Here is a 17,500-nt window from a genome sequence, read left to right on the forward strand (position 1 = left end):
ATTCTCCAAAAGTCTTCGTCCTGTGTCATTCCAACATTAAAGCATCCTGAGACCATTCATGTGTGGGGTTGCTTCTCAGCCAAGGGAGTGGGCTCTCTCACAATTTTGACTAAGAACACAGCCATGAATAAAGAATGATACCAAAACATCTTCCAAGAGTAACTTCTCCCAACCATCCAAGAACAGTTAGGTGACAAACAATGCCTTTTCCAGCATGATGGAGCACCTTTCCATAATGCAAAAGTGATAAGTAAGTGGCTCGGGGAACAAAACATCAACATTTTGGGTCCATGACCAGGAAACTCCCCAGACCTTAATCCCATTGAGAACTTGTGGTCAATCCTCAAGAGGGGGGTGGACAAACAAAAACCCACAAATTCTGACAAACTCCAAGCATTGGTTAGGCAAGAATGGGCGGCCATCAGTCAGTATGTGGCCCAGAATTTGACAGCAGGCCAGGGCAAATTGCAGAGGTCTTGAAAAAGAAGGGTCAACACTGCAAATATTGACTCTGCATAACTTAATGTAATTGTCAATAAAAGCCATTGACACTTATGAAATGCTTGCAATTTTACTTCAGTATACCATAGTAAGGTATACAATCGGGAAACCGGCTGCCTTAATACCAGCAGCCGGCTTCCCGACTGTCATATCCCGGCGAGGGTGAAATGCCGGGCGTCTAGATGTAGACGCCTGACATTTCCCCGACGCCGGGCAGCCGCAGGGAGGAGGAGGAGGGGGGGGGGAGGAGGAGGAGGTTAGCTTTAGGGCACCGAGGGGGATTTAGGGTTAGGCACCCCCCCAGGGAGGGTTAGGCTAGGGGGAGGGAGCGTTAGGGTTATGCACCCCTGGGGGGGACTTAAGGTTAGACCACATTTAGTTGTGAAACCGTTGTCTTAAAGGATGTAGTAGGTATTACCGTTGGCCGTATGGCCGGCATGTGTGAAAATCCCGATAGTCAAAAGGTAAGTTTCGCTAACCTAATTCTACCCCCTAACCCTCCCTTAGGGGTGCCTAACCCTAACCTCCCCCCAAGTGTCTAACCCCCCCCTTCCCCGCAGCCTAAACCTTAGTCTCCCGAGGGGAGGGGGCGCCTAGCCTCCCCCCGGGGGTGCCTAACCCTCCCTTCCCCTAGCGTAAACCTAACCCTCCCGGGGGGGGGGGGGGTGCCTGACTCTAAGTCACCCCGGGAGTCCTAAAACCTAACCACCACCCCCCCTAACCCGCGGCTGTCCTTCGTTCGGTATGCCGGATGTCTGTCTTCCGGCGTATGGATAATGACGGGCATCGAGTTTTCGAAGCCTGTCATTAGTACCACGCCGGGATTAGTATTTAGACCGTTGGCTTGCTGACTACATCCCGTCTTAAATAAGGGACAATATCCACTAAACCCCCACTATAGGGCCTAACATAGCGTTAGGAGCAAATACTAATGATAGGATGGGGAATACTGTCTTGTTTTTGCATGTAGCGCACTAAAATATTGTGCAGTTTACTTTTAGGCAATTCCCGCCTCCTAAATTTAAAGGGGAGATGTATCAAAAGTTAGAGAGAAATTGAAGCTACCCATATCAACCAATCCGCCTCTAGTTAGAATTTATTTTGCACAGTCTATAAAATGACGGTTAGAAGCTGGTTGCTATGGGTAACTTCTCCAATTTATTTCTCACCAAGCTTTGATACATCTCCCCCTAAAACTGTCTGTTTAGTACTTTCTAGCTGGATTTATTCCTACCTCTAAATGAGGCCCTACATTTGAATGGCTGTTTGTTTAAAATCAACTTCTAAAACTGCTGGCACTTGCAGAATTATTTTTTAGAGGTGGATAAATCAGGATAAATAGAATACTTAAATGTAGAACCTCTTCTTCTTTGTGTACTCCCAGAGATAAAAACAAAAGGTTTATATGATAGTGTATAGCTATGCTACTTGTAATACAGCTATGCAAATCAAGTACTTATACTTGTGATTATCACCTAAACAGAGGGAAATCATTCTGATCCTCAAGTGTATATAGTATTGCTGGGCAAAAGCAGAAATCCATTCTTTTAGTGTGAATAAAAATATTAGAAACCCAAATTGTTAGTTAATAAGTTGTGTGGAAAGTAGGCATACATAAATTGGCATACCACACTCCAACTATTATTGTAGTAATGCTATTACAAATGCATTTATAGCATGTTGAGCTCCTTCTGAAATTATGCCATTTAAATGTTTTAATTAAAGAACACACTAATATTTAAACATGCAGTGGATGTACTTAGTTTTGTAATCTGTGTTGTAGTTTTAGTTTTACTTTTGTACTTTTAAAAAAATAAAATCAGTTTGTGAACTTAAGTTTTAATTGTAAAACCAAAAAAAGGCCAAAGCAAAAAATCCAAATTGAAAAGTTAGTGGCAATCATAACTTAAATGCATGCTTTCTTTTAATATTGTGTTGTTCCATGCATGGTTGTTCCTTTTTTTGTACGTTGATATTGAAATTTTGTTTTATTTTTGTTTGTTTTTTTTCTTTCAATTTGTTCTATGTCTAATTGGTGCCTTTTGTTACCTGGCTAGCAGGGAAAAGGGGTCGAGGCCGGTCCTGACCTGTTACAATGAAGACTGACTTGCTATGTGGGATTACACCAGAAGCTTGCAGTGGAATAATGGTAAGAAAATCAAGAAACCTTTAAAATATATCTGAGATGTATAGGAGCATTTCTATCGCAGAAGGCCTTCAAGCAAAGATCATGGATTCTAATATTGGACTTTTGAACTAATATGTGGACTTTGATATGAATTCCTTTAACATTTTTTTGCAGTGCAAGTTATTAAATTTAAGTTACCCTAAATCTCCATGTGTTCTACAGCGTTACCTTCATGACTTCTAGCATGGTATCTTGGTAAAATTTTATTCTATAGAGAAAAATCTGCATATAGTAGATTTTCAGTTTTCTTAATGCTGGGTTCCAATGGTGCTTACTTTGCTATTTTTTAGTCTGTTGTTCACCATGCCTACTTTAACCATTTAAACCTGAGCATCTTAATCAACATTTGATTGCAGTTCTAAGCCTGCAGGAATCCTGCCTCCTTAAGCCTGACTGGCTAGTTGTAGTACTCCCTTATGTTAAATAATAAAAAGGGGTTAACATTGAGCCCCAGAACCTGCAGTTTTGGGGCTGATAAACTGTTTGTATAGAGCTTAATGCTGCAGACATTTAAGTGGTTTAAGCAGTTGTCATGAGGAACTTCTGACTAGAAATGGCTTAGTAATGTTGAATTTTTACCTTTTTTTTTTTTTTTTTTTTTTAGGGGGTTATGATGCTTCTTTAAAATATGCTTGTTTAAAAAGGTATGGGACAGCAGAGGTTATTGCAGATGTATACCATTGGTACCCATTTAAATTTTTTTCATACATATATATATATTATTTTATTTTTTTTGCTCCCAAAGGTTATTAATGAATGTCTCACATGAATTGTGTTTAAATTGAAGTACAGAAGTTTCAGGTGTAATCATCAGAGCCGGTTAGTCAGGCATTCCAGATAGTGGTTCTTTTCAGAACCTTTTTTTTTAAAGGGTTGGTTAACTACCTCAGTAGCAGAGGATTGAACTATACCCTGTGTGTACTGTATATAGAAAATCTTTGTTGATGAAAGCCAGACTTGTTTAATGTGCCATGAGGAATTTGAAATGTACCAAATGTAACATTCTTTTACTGCCTTTTTCATGTTAAAAGGCTTGTGAGACTTCCTCATGAGCCCACCAACAACAAGCCTAGCTTTTGTCGTATTTTGTGGCTGAAAAAGCAGCCTTTGCTCTTTCAGATATATTGTAGTTATTTGGATGTAAAATAGTTTAGCGAGATGTTACTTTTTACTAAGACATCAAATGTTCCAAAAAGTACATCGGCAACTTGTACTAAATACTGCAGTGTCCCTTTTGGTTAGTCAAGCTTAAGATATATTTTGCGGTTAAGCCTGACCTCTCTTTGATTGAGAATCAGAATAGGAAGCTTACCAGCTGTTGTATTCCCTAATTAGAAAACAAATTGTTTATGGTTGTTTTTTCTTTATTGCTGGCAACTTGTGAACCAGCAATCTTATTTTCTCTAAAACATACCATATAATTACTGTGCAGTACAAATATGTGATAGTTGCTTGTTGTTTTATTAATATTATTTTCTTCTCTTAAAGCACCTTGATAAGTGGTAAAAATCCTTTAATGGAGCCTATTTTTCTAAGACACTTCTCCTTAAAGGGATACTGCAGTTGAACTACATATTCAATTAGCCACCACAATAGTTGATCAATCCTGTTACCCAGTGGTAGTTTCATACACTTATTTTCCCCAGTAAATGCTAATTTTAAGCATAATAAATAGACCTGTCATCTGTTCAAAATGCTCATGACAACAATCATTTTTGCATTCCTGCAAATAAAATTGTTTTATACTGTAAGCTGGAGGCGAGTGTAACTTATTTTTGTAATAAAAGTTTTTTTATTTTTTTTTTTAAGTGTCATTAATATAAGTGTGTGTTAGTCCAGAGAATGTTTTAAGTTCTAGTCACTGCAGTATGTTTACTTGTACTGTACATTACTTAGCATAGTGGTTGCCAATATCTGTATGCTTCATTTCTAATTGAAACGCTGTCTGTCCAATAAATCATTAGTACATAAGACAAATTTAAAATTACCATGACTAATCAACACCCACAAGGTCCATCAGTTTGTTTGCAGGGCCCTCTAAATTATAGAATTACTGATAGAATGTTTTCTTTCTACCCATCTTTTGTTTTGTTTTTTTCCTTGCAAACCCTTTACTTTGTAGCACATTAATATTACTATTATATAGTATTACAATTGGAAGTTCTTAATTACTGAACACTTGATCCTTTTTGTGATATTGTCCCCAAAAATATATATACTAGTTGTGATGTACTCTTATCAAAGCATGTGTTTGTGATGTCCGTCTTATTACTGCCACAGTTTCTTCAATGCTGGGTCATCTTTCTATAGTGTTTCAGTATTTAAAGGATAACCCTCATACACAAAATTCAAAACCTAAAATGGAGACTACACCGCATCGTGGAAAAACACTACAGAAAGCTACTTATTTTTCATATACCCATAGTATTACTTAAAAGCATTACAGCAATTATCAGTAAGTCAATGCCTCAAACTACCACGTCACAACAAGCAGGGAATGTTAAGTCAATTTACTTTGTTTTCTATTGTACACAATTTAAATACTTAAATTGTTGTTGTCCCTTTGGAAAAATGGAAGTGTTTGTATTAGCAGGGTACAGTAGCCCGAAGCTTATTCCACAGCTTGTTGAAAACATTTGGAAACATATATTCCCATGTATAACTAACCATATGTGCTACACATTTTTTTGCATTAAACAATTATTTTAATCTGTGGATTCAAATGTAAATGCCTGTCTTATTTGTTTGTGCTTGCCAGCTTATTCACTATTGTGCATTATACCAAACCACTCATACTACAATTGGGAAAAAATGTAACTTTCAACTAAACTCCCTTTTTTTTTATATATATATATATATATATATATATATATATATATATATATATATATATATAATGTGTTTCAACATCGTTTCCACAACTACATAATGACAAAATGTCTGGATCTTGTGGTTAACTAATTTGCTACTAGATTTACCTATGAGTACCAATCTGTGATGGGTGTTCGTCATTGTCACCCAAGGAAATTGTGTGCACTTTTGCCAGCAAAATGTCTCTGGCTAAACCTCTATTCCATTGATGCAACTTTTTTTTTTTTTTTTTTAATTTTTACCTCCTTATCTCTACATATATAAATATATACATACATGGTTTGGCAGAACTGGATGATAAATATCAGTCTTGAAAAAGATTTTATTAGCTGCCTTTTGACAGTGGGGTTGTAAAAGTTTATAACATTCATTTGGTTTTGGGATTTCACCAGTGATTTGCATTTTACTGGCTTTGGATTTTCCAGACATATTTTTAAATGTATATAAATAAAGTGATTTACAAAAACAAATACTGTGTCTGTAATTTTGTTTTCTGTAAATATGGAGTGACAGATTATTTGTTCTATTTAATTTTATAGCAAATGAACAGGTAACTCATTCCATGAAATTGCTTGTCTTTGTGTTTTACAACTTTAAGCGGCAGATTCCGTTACATGCCGTTGTGGCAGTTGCTCACGTGTAATTGAAACTGGCCCTAAATGTCTTTTTCACCTACAGAAAGAGGAGCATCCATTTTTTGTTGTGTGGAATCAATGTCAAGCTTATCAATTTGCTAAGAACCAGTGACTTCACTGAGGTACTCATTTGTAGTGAATTAATAAACTACATTTTCATGAACTTTTCAGATTAAATAACTCTGGGTTTGATGCAGAGTGAGTACTACACCAATTGACACCGCATATATTGTGTGAATTTGCACTAACTATTCCCAGAACAGTAGGCATATGCATATATGTAAAGTTGCGTGATTCCACCATCTGTGTCTGGATCGACAGATGTGCCGAGCTGTTTTTGCTCAGAGACTGGTACAGATGGTGGATAATGAGGGTGGCCGCCAGCACTAGACAAACCGTTTGTAATTGGCTATTTGCGAATGCTCCAGTGACACTGCTATTTCCTTGGAATCGGTATGGAATCCCAGCTGCCGCATGGACGGCAGTTCGATTCCCGACAGATCAGCAGAGCCCGGCAGCGGTAGGCCGACAGTGCTGGAAATCCCGATCGTCCCTAAGGTAAGTACAAACTAACCTAACCCCATAACCCCCCCCCCCCCCCCCCCCAAGTGCCTATCCCTAATCCCCGCTGCCTAAACCTAAGTCCCCCGGGGGGGGGTGCCCAACCCCCCTTCCCCTAGCCTAACCTTCCCGGGGGGGCGCCTATCACTAAGTCCCCTCCGGGTGCCCTAAACCTAACCCTTAATCCAACCAACCCCCCAACGGCTGTCCGCTCACGGCGCCCAGCATCCCTTCGATTAATACCGGCGACCGGCATCGGGTAAACGACAGGTGTCTAGATATAGACGCCGGTCATTTATCCCACGCAGGGATAAAGAAGCCGGCTGTCGGTATTAAGGTAGCCGGGTTCCCGACTGCATACAGTTTCCTTCATTGCTCGGGAGTAGATTGTTAATGTTTAACAAAATTGAGTTTTCTGCTCTATTAAACAGGTTTTGACGTTTAATTTAAGTCTGATAGCATATACATTTGAGAAAATTTTCACAACCTGGGAGAAAGTGAGCTGCTTTGTCACTGCTATGATGTGTGCGCTGTATACGAGCAGTGAGCCAGCAAGACACCCTATGCCTGCCTTCACTGCCACAGCTGCATCTGTTTCTGGGGAGATGGTCACGTGTAGGCTGTGACCCTTTTATGGTAGGGATGTTCACATGCAGACTGGCCTACTACTGAGATCATTTTGACACCATTGTGTGCAAAAGTGTGTCCCCCTGCAGTAGTATGTGTTCCCTGTGTCTGCAGCGCTTCAGGCCTTATAGAGAAGGTACTAAGTGAGCTTGGTATATCTGGGAGGATTAGTCTGCAGTATTATTGTAGCACTGCACATAGCAGCTGGAGGGGGTTAAGCACAGGCAGTACTATCTGCTTTTACCTCCTCCCTGTCCCTAATCGGCTCCTTGTCCCCTCCCCCCGTAGTGCACCAGCTGCTATCTACCCTTACCCTCTCCCTACCCCAGCTCTGCCTGCCGCTAACCCCCTCCTTGTCTCCAGTACTACCTGCCCCTAACTCCATCCTTGCCCCAGCTGCTATCAACTCTTACCCCCCCACCGCAGCACTGCGCCTGATTCAGAGCCGGACGCTCTGACCAGAGCGCTCGCTCTGAATCAGGGCTCATCTACATGAAAATGGAGCAGCCTCTTGGACGCTCGCATAGCTGTGGGTGACCACCCACAGCTATAGCTAGCGTCCATGATGATGGTCGCGATGGTAAAGACCATCGGGCTTGCGACTGAGACCCTGCGGTAGGGTCTCGCTGCCGCTAGCCCTGGAGTGATTTTGGCTCTATCACCCGTCGCTAGTCGGGTCTCGCGCATGCGCACGACGGAGCTCCCTCCATCGTGCGCATGCGCAGTAGGGCACCATCGACCCGCTTGCGAGCATCCTGCGCTCGCGAGCCGGTCTGAATCAGGCCCACTGTCCCAACTGCTATCTGCACTTGCCCCCTCACTACCCCCAGCTGTCTGTCCTTAACCCCCTCTACCCAAACTGTTACCTGCCCTCACTCTCACCCCCTAAAATATGTGATGGAGCCCATAAATAGAGTAGGACCCCAATTCTTTAAAGTGAGGGGTCACTTCATCGCATCGTCCCATCTGCATGTAACTAACAATGGGTCAGGTGTACACACTATATGATGGGGGTGTGTGTATATATATATATATATAATATATACACAGTGTATAGATTTATTTTTTATATATATATTCCAATCTGCGTTGAAAAGATATTTCTACTACGGGTTCCTTAGGGCCCACAGGTGACCTTGGGGTATAGGTGGATGACGCAGGCATCGGGCACCATATAGTTAAAATCTTTCCCCCAGGATGCACTGGTCTCCCTCCATACCACGCCTCCCAGCCAGGGCATTACTCAGTTTAGTGTGGTGCCCCGGCCGGAGAGGTTGGGGATCACCGGGTATCGCGGGGGGCTATCAGAAGAAGCCTCTGAAGTTTGAAGAGTTTGTTGACTGGAGTCAGCGCGATTGAACAGTCCAATGGAAGTCAGGACCGCCGCTCCTACACACACCCCGCTAGAGCCGTCTCTGCAGGGAGCGCCGTCTCTGCTAGCGGGACATGCCGGCTCCCAGGGCTGCAGCGGGGGGGGGGTTGGGAGGTTGGTTAATACTGCGCGCAATATCCCTGGATGGGAACCGCCGCAGGACAGCCTGTTAGCACCGGGTAGGGGACGCCCGGCGCCGGTCAGCAGTGGCGCTTGGCCCCCCATACCCCGGCGTTCACTAGGCCACCAGGGACACATTACCGCCAGGCTCTGGAGGAGGAAGGACCGGCGGTTCTCAGTCTGGCCGGGGGACATGGCACGCCTGCACAGCAGCCGGCACCTCCCCCCCACTCAGAGCGCCTTTGCTCCGCTCTCAGGCCATGCTGAAGTGGACTCCTGCAGGCACCACCCCCCAGCAAGTGTTCGGTGGCCATTTTCTGACTCCCAGGCAGCGGTAAGTAGCAGGTGTCCTGTGTCCCCCTACATACTCTTGATTCCCGTTTCTGGTATGTAGTTGCAGCCTTCGTTAACCCTTTTGGTTTTGAAGTTGATTTGCATCATTTTTAACCCTTTCCTTCATTGACTTTCAGGTTGATTTAAAGTGCCCGGTATTGCAGAGTTTTTTTTCTCCTGCATTGTTTGACTGCTAGCATCTGAATGTGTCTGCTTTACTTTCTACTATAAATATTGCTGTACACTGTGTTTCCGTTTAACCTCTGACTTGCTGTCCAAGTCTGGTTAGGTCACAAACAGTTTGTGTATAGTGTTACTTGTACCCCTATTTACACACCTATATATCCTTTCACCATGTCCAGCGGTGAGGATAATACCCGGGTGTCTATCCCTGCCTTGCAGTCTTGTGTGCGTTGTGCTGCTGGCATTGGGGAGACTGATGTGCTGCGTGAGGGTTTATGCGGCAGGTGTTATGTCCCCCTCCAGGTCCTTCTTCGGTCCTTGAGACTGCGCAAGAACCTCTGTGGGCGTGCTTTTCTCAGGATCTGCAGGCGCTTATGGTTCGCATGGCTGTGCCCCCTATGCTCCCCCAAGTGGGGTCTTCACAGCAACCACTGGTTCTGGCTCCTATGCCACAGATCCAGCTGGCACTGCAGGTGATTAATGTACCACAAGGATCTCAGGTCAACCTGTCTGCGGGCTCTGACCCTGTTTCACTATCTAGGAACCCAAGGGTGCTGGCAAAAAGGCTTTATGTGTCTCCTCGCCATCCCTATGTGGACGAGGATGACAGGTTGTCTAAGGATGATGGGGTGCTTCCAGAGTCTGACTTGGAACTATCCCCAAGGGATGAGCAGCACAAGTCCAGTATTTACATTCCGGGCCTGGTCCAAGCAGTAAAAGAGGTGTTTGTTATTGAGGAGGAAGATACTCCTCTGGCTGTTAAATGTAAACACCCTTTGTTTAAGAGGGTTAAAAGTTCTACAGCCATTTTCCCTCTGTGAGATCAGCTAGTGGATCATCTGGAAGAGGCGTGGAAGGCTCCAGCGAGGTGGTTCCAGCCGCAGGAGCGTCTGATCAATGCATACCCCTTTCCTGAGGAGTACTTCAAGAAATGGGTTTCAGCTCCTGTAGTGGACTCCCATGATACACGCTTAGTCAGAAGTGCAACCTTACCTATGTCTTCCATTGCGTCCTTAAAGGACTCAACTGACCGGAAGGTGGAAAACTGCCTAAAGTCCATTTACTCCTTGTCAGCAGTGGCCAGACAGTCTATGGCTATCTCTTGGGTAGCTAGGGCTGTGGAATCCTGGGCAGATCTGTTGGAGGAGTCCCTGTCTCCTGATGCTTCAAAGGACCAGCTGTCCCTGGTGGGCAATATACGTGACTCTGCTACCTATATGAATGAGGCAGCTCTGGATGTCAGCTTGTTATCCTCCAGAGTGTCAGCCGCAGCTGTCACAGCGCGCAGGTCCTTATGGGCTCCGTTCCTGGAGGGTGGATGCGGCCTCTAAGAAGGGACTGGAAGTTTTACCCTACAACGGGAAGGTATTGTTTGGTTCAGATCTAGATAAGATCGTGGACACTTTAGCAGTGGCCAAGTCGGCTCGTCTGCCATCAGCCTCGGTTCCCGAACGCCCTCCTTTGGACCTACAGAGCACAGACTAGGCTTAAAAGCCAGTCATTTCCCAAGCAGACCCAAAAAGCAAGCTTGGAGTTACAAGGTGTCCAGCCTCTAAACTTGACAACAAGTCCACAGCATGACTGGACAGGACGGGCCTCCCTTTGGGGGACCCCACAGTGGGAGGCCGACTTCAGTTTGCCCAGTGCTGGCATCAGACCACAAGGGATGCCTGGGTAAGAGAAGTGGTCTCTCGGGGTTATGCCCTCGTTTCGCAGCCGGCCCCCTCACCAATTCTTCCACTTTGATGTCTCCAACAAGGATAAAGCCTTACTGATACAGGAGGAGGTATCTTCTCTGCACAAGGCAGGAGTGATTGTCCCAGTACCAGAGCCCCAGCGGGGCATGGGGTGTTATTCCAACTTGTTTTTGGTGCAAAAACCCAATGGGACCTATCGCCCTTTCCTGAATCTCAAATGCAACAGGTTCCTCGTTTCCGGATGGAGACGCTACGTACTATCATACTGGCTATGAAACTGGGGGATTTCATGGTATCCCTAGGCATCCCGGATGCCTATTTTCGTATCCCTATTGCGGCTTCACACCAACGGTTTCTCAGGTTTGCTGTGCAACACTTCCAGTTCCAGGCGTTACCCTTTGGCCTATCCACTGCCCCTCTGGTATTTCCAAAAATTATGGCGTCCCATCTGCGGCTGCAAGGTATCCGCCTATTACCATATCTGGACAATCTGTTGCTCCTGGCAGGAACCCCAGAGGTTCTTCATCACCTCCAGATGACCATGTCGGTGCTTCAGTCGCATGGATAGGCATAAATTGGGAGAAGTCGTCTCTAACTCCATCGCAGAGGATGCTGCATCTAGTAGCTCTTTTGGACTCACAACAGCAAAGGATCTTCCTAACATCAGACAAGATCTCTGTGTTGCAGACGCGAGTACACCGATGTCTCCACAGTCGCCGGGTCTCTGTGCATGCAACAATGCAATTGCTGGGGCAGATGGTGTCAATGTTCGACATGGTGGAGTATGCTCAATTTCATTCGAGGCCTCTACAGACATTGATCCTTGCCTGATGGGACAGATCATCTTTGAAATTGAAGGCACAGACAATTGTGCTCTCCCCGGGAGTCAGGTTGTCTCTGGCTTGGTGGCTGCAGACTCAGCATCTCACCCAGGGGCACCCCTTTTGGGTACCGGACTGGACTCTATTGACAACGGATACTAGTGTGCGGGGTTGGGGCGCAGTGTCCAGGTCCCCACTCATTTCAGGGTCGGTGGATGCTAGAGGAAACCGTCCTTCCAATCTATTGAAACTAAGGGCAGTCTTCCTGGCTCTCTCAAGAGCAGGACACATCCTACAAGGAAGTCCTGTGCAGGTGCTGTCAGACAACACCACGACTGTGGCGTACATCAACCACCAGGGAGGAACTCTTAAGTCAGGCGGCCATGTGAGAAGTGTCGCGCATCCTGACATGGGCAGAAGGCCATTTGCCGGCCAAATCGGCAATGTTCATACCCGGAGTCCTCAATTGGGAAGCGGACTTCCTCAGCCGTCACTACGTGCATACAGGGGAATGGTCTCTTCGCCAGGAGGTGTTTCAACTTCTGGTGGACAGATGGGGCCTTCCGGACGTGGACCTAGTGGCCTCCATACACAATTACAAGCTACCAGTGTACCGATCGAGGATAAGAGACACAGGCGCTCTACTAGTAGATGCTCTGTCGGTCAGTTGGACCTTTCGGTTCACGTACTTTCCTCCGTTGTCCCTTCTTCCTCGCGTACTCAAAAGTTCAAGCAGGAAGGAGGCAAGCTCCTACTGGTGGCTCCAGCGTGGCCATGGAGGCATTGGTTCTCAGACCTTCAGAGTCTGTCGATAGACACTCCATGGTTGTTACCTCTAAGGTCAGGACCTATTGTCACAGGGTCCCCTGCCTTCACCCGGATCTGGGTCGATTGGCTTTGACGGTATGGCTCTTGAGGCATCCCTCTTAAGGTCAAAGGGCTTCTCTGGTGCGGTAGCTAACACCTTGATGAGTGCACGTAAGCCTCCTCTGCCAGGATTTACCACAGAGTGTGGCACTCGTACTTTCAGTGGTGCACCCCTAGAGAGTATGATCCTTGGACATTTAGGACTTCCAGGCTATTGGCTTTCCTCCAAGCAGGCCTGGACCTAGGACTCCGCCTGGCTTCGCTGAAGGTACAGGTCTCGACCCTGTTTGTGTGGTTTCAGAGACTGATTGCGACTCTGCAGGATGTGTGCACCTTTTTACAAGGTGTGCTGTGGATCCACCCTCCCTTTGTGCCTCTGGTGGAGCATTGGGATTTGGCGGTTGTCCTTCGAGCCTTGCAGGGCCGGCTTTTGAACCACTGGAAACAGTGGATTTGAAATGGCTTATGTTTAAGACAGTCTTCCTTCTGGCCATTGCTTCGGCTAGACGAGTGTCAGATTTGGGGGCTCTTTCACGTCGCTCTCTATATCTGGTGTTCCACCAGGACAGGGCAGTACTTCATACTCTCCCTGGTTTCCTTCCTACGGTGGTGACAAGTTTCCACATTAATGAGGAAATTGTGGTTCTGGCCTTTTTGGGGCCGGGTCTTTCAGCAGATGAGGCCTCTTTGGACGTGGTGCGAGCCCTCAGAATTTGTGGACCGTTCTCGGTCATACAGAAAGTCACTCTCTCTGTCCTTTTTGGGTTCCATAAAGAGGGTTGGCCTGCCACGAAGCCGACTTTGGCACGATGGCTTTGTCTTTACTATTTCGGAGGACTACTCTAGGGAGGGCCTTCCAGCTCCGCCTTCTGTATCTGCTCATTCTACGAAGTCTGTGGGCCCTTCGTGGGCAGCTCGGCGTTGTTGCTTCGGCTGTTCAGCTTTGTAAGGCGGCCACCTGGTCTTTAGTACAGACCTTTTGAGAGGTATTATTCATTTGGCAATTTTGCCTCAGGATGCTTCCTTTGGGTGGCGGGTCCTCCTTTCTGTACAGGAGTGTATCCACCCTTAAGGGGAACTGCTTTGGGACATCCCCAAGGTCACCTGTGGACCCTAAGGAACCCGTAGTAGAAAAGAGGAGATATGGTAAGAACTTTTGTTATCTCCCTTTCTACGAGGTCCTTAGGGTCCACAGGGCACCCGCCCTCTACTGTAGCTATGGTGTTGTCTGGTCTATAGTCTCTCCTTCCTAGCGAGAATGTGATTCTTGTATGTTCCAGACTTCCTTCTCACAGTAATCTCCTCTGGCTTGCTACCAAACTGAGTAATGCCCTGGCTGGGAGGCGGGGTATGGAGGGGGATCAGTGCATCCTGGGGGAAAGAACTTAACTATATATCCTATAGAATGTAAGCTTGCGAGTAGGGCCTTCCTACCTATATATCTGTTATTATCCAGTTTTGTTCTATTAATGCTTACAATTGTAAAGTGCAACGGAATATGCTGCGCTATATAAGAAACTGATGATGATAATATTTGGTGCCCGATGCCTGCATCATCCACCTATACCCTAAAGCCACCTGTGGACCCTAAGGACCTCGTAGAAAGGGAGATAACAAATGGTAAGAACTTGCCTATCTCCTCTTATCGTAGTGTGCACCTAGCTTTAGTCCACCTCTGTAATGGCTCAATTAGAGGCTGCGGGGCAACTTTCTGTTGTGCTTTTTGTGGCAATACTTTTATTTTACTGATATAAAGTCAAAAGTATAACATCTGAAAGCAGGGTCGTCATAAGATGTAGATCGCGATCTATTAGTAGCTCGCAACTTGCTGCAGCAACTGGGAATGCTGGTCTCTGAAGCGATCAGAGACTAAAGAAGCCTCTGATCGCTTCAGTGGCCAGCATTCCTAGTGATGGTGTCATCATGATCTAGTTAGATCCAGTCAACGGCAGGCAGCATCTACGCGGAAGTGAAAGCGGGAGCACTGACAGCATGCAGCGGTGCCCAGCATGGAGAGGCAAGTACTGCACAGGGGAGTGGAACCTATTCTACACTGGGAGGGGCACTGCATAAGTGTCACTACTGGGGGTACCACATAAGGGGCTCTAGCATAATGGGTACAATTCCAGGGGCACTACTGTGTTGTAACGTGAATACATGACACTACTATGATGTAATGTGAATAAGATTGTGCTGCTGTGTGGAGCAATTTGAATTGGGAATACGATGTGTGATTTCGGCAGGACATAACCCACGTCCCTTGCTGTGAAGTTACACCCCCTGTATTGGGCTTGGTATAGATCACAATAGGTTTTCAGTTTTAAAAGTAGATAGTCCAAAAGTCTGGCCACCCTTGTCTTAAAGGATAAAGACTGGATGCATCTTCAACAGATTGCCTTCACTATTTAAAAAAATAAAATAAATTACTAACAAAATACTGGAATCCAGAATATCGCCTTCAAATAAATAAAATTTCTACTTCAGGGTCCATAGGGGTTCCACAGGGTTGACCTTGGGATATAGGTTGGGAACCAAATCCGGGCACCACGCAGTTAAAACTTTTAGTTTCCAGGATGCACTGGGTCCACTCTCCCTATAGCCCCGCCCCCAAGCCAGAGGCACCTCAGTTTAAGTTTGTGCCCGGCCGGAGTCGGGTCACCGTTATCGCAGGGGGGGCTGATTAGCAGCCCCTAAGCTTTAGTTTAATTTTTTTTAGTGCAAAGTGTCGGACATATCCATAGGACGTCCAAGCTGCCGCTCCGTCACCCCGCCGGTGCTGAGACGCCAGTACAGATCTGGGGATCTCAGCGGGACCCTAGAGTCTGTACTAGCTGGACTCTGCGGGCGCCCAGGACTACTGGCGGGTCGATGGGGAGCAGGTAAGTCGCAGAGCGCCACATTGTGGTGCCCGTGGGTAATATGCAGTCTGAGGCCTCCGGTCTCTGGGGACAGACTGGAGGCGCTGGCAGTGGCGGTGGGCTCCCCCTCCATGGTGGCATACCCTGCTTGTCCACTAGCCCACCAGGGTCGTAACGATCAGCGTTGGGAGTCGGCGTCCCGGGGGTTAATAGCCGTCCAGGGGAGGAAGCTCAGCTCAGCGCCTTTCAGCATTATAGTCTGGCGTCGCTGAGCTGCTTCCTCCGTGGGCCACGCTTCCTCTGAGGTCTCCAGCGGCCATTTTCTCTGTTGTGCAGCAGCACATCTCCTGAGATGGCAGTTGGTCCAGTCCCCCTGCGTACCTCACGATAAGGTCAGTGTACACAGCGCTATAGCTTTCCCTGACACTGAATCTGGGCAGCTGAATGTAGCGACATTTTGCAGTATATTATGTCATGCGTATGTATATATTTCTGCATTGTATGTGACTTATGCTAGTGCTGACTGCTTTTTCTTTCACGTGTCAGTATACATCTCCCTTTTTCTTACTATCTGCCCTAATACAGCTAAAGTACTTATGGTGGTTCTGAGACCTCACATATATATATATATATATATATATATATATATATATATATATTTTTTTTTTATTATTATTTTTGTCAATATTTGGAGGTTTGTCACATACTGTTGCGTGCCGCACGTTGCCATATTTTAGGTGGAACTGTGTGTTGCATATGCTGATAATGGGTACCTGCAGCTAATTGTGGTGTCAGTCAGGACCAGTATAGCGCTGCTTAATATTTCTGCGATATTCAGATATGTCTGACCAGGAGATAGAGCGTGATGCTGCACCCATTTTTGCTATTCTGCAAGTCTTGGACTGCAGGTATTATTTCCGAGGATTTGACTCAGAAAGGGTTATGTATGCGGCGCCATCAGGTGCCAGGCCCCTTACACGATCCCCTTGGGCAGTTTGTTTCTCAGGATCCTCTCCATTGCGGATCACTGGGTGGGCCCCATTGTTGTAACTTGGGGTTACTTCACCATACTGCCCTTTTCATCTCAGGGTATCTCGCAGTTTCTTGCACTTTCCCCTGTGACACAGACTATCGTTCCCTGCCGGGGTTTTTCACAGTACATGAATTCCCTCTGGTACCACAACAGTCTGTCATTCCCCTTTGCAACGATTACCACTACAGCCACCCTGGGTGGATGTCGTTTTCTACAAAACACAAAATGGCGTGACATACGCCCTGTGGTTGCTTCCCAGTTGGCTCTGCCGTAAACTGGATGATGTATCGGGCTCTTTCCCACTCAGACGGGGGGGCGATTTCCAGTATTATTATCCCTGCTTTGGGGCTGGCGGTCAGGTCTATTCTGGTTATACAGAATGTCGATCCTGCACCTGTACCATGCACCCTCAGTTTAACGGGTGGATCTCAGGGCGGGAGTCTGGCTGTCGCCAGATATGAGGTATCACAAAAGCGATTTGGCCTCCTGTTTCCTAATCCCTAAGGGTCATCACAAGTAATAGAAATCACCTCCTAGGTTGGATTTGCATGTTACTCATCTGATTACAGGTGTTACTACGCCTCTCATTCCTGCCTGGATGGATTCTATGGATCCGTAGGTGGTAACTTTGCCTGAAATCAATATACTCGCTTTCAGGGGCGGTTACCTGTCCTACCATGGCTATCGCATGGTTGGTTAATACTATTGCATACTGGGCTGATGCATTTGTAACGTTTTTTTTCCCCTCCAACACGTCTGGGGTTCAAATGTCTTTTGTCGCTCACATAGGATATGTAGATGTCCTATATGGCAATACCTAAATTGGATACCAG

The 17,500-nt window shown here is 45.9% G+C and overlaps 1 protein-coding gene across 5 annotated transcripts in view; it reads left to right on the forward strand.

Moving 5' to 3' along the window:
* Positions 1-5,810, forward strand: part of SYNCRIP (synaptotagmin binding cytoplasmic RNA interacting protein) — a 68,883-nt gene extending 63,073 nt beyond the window's left edge. For 3 of the 5 annotated variants that reach the window (XM_088471999.1, XM_088472002.1, XM_088472004.1), the window contains exon 12: positions 2,559-5,810. In XM_088471999.1, coding sequence (XP_088328125.1) covers positions 2,559-2,587 — 29 coding nt within the window. In that variant the 3' untranslated portion in view covers positions 2,588-5,810. The remainder of the gene's footprint in view (positions 1-2,558) is intronic. The other 2 variants (XM_088472003.1, XM_088472005.1) reach the window with 1 other exon arrangement.
* The last annotated feature ends 11,690 nt before the right edge of the window (positions 5,811-17,500 follow it).

This window comes from Taudactylus pleione, unplaced genomic scaffold, assembly GCF_031769625.1.
Source record: "Taudactylus pleione unplaced genomic scaffold, aTauple2 ptg000015l, whole genome shotgun sequence".
NCBI classification, from domain to species: domain Eukaryota; kingdom Metazoa; phylum Chordata; class Amphibia; order Anura; family Myobatrachidae; genus Taudactylus; species Taudactylus pleione.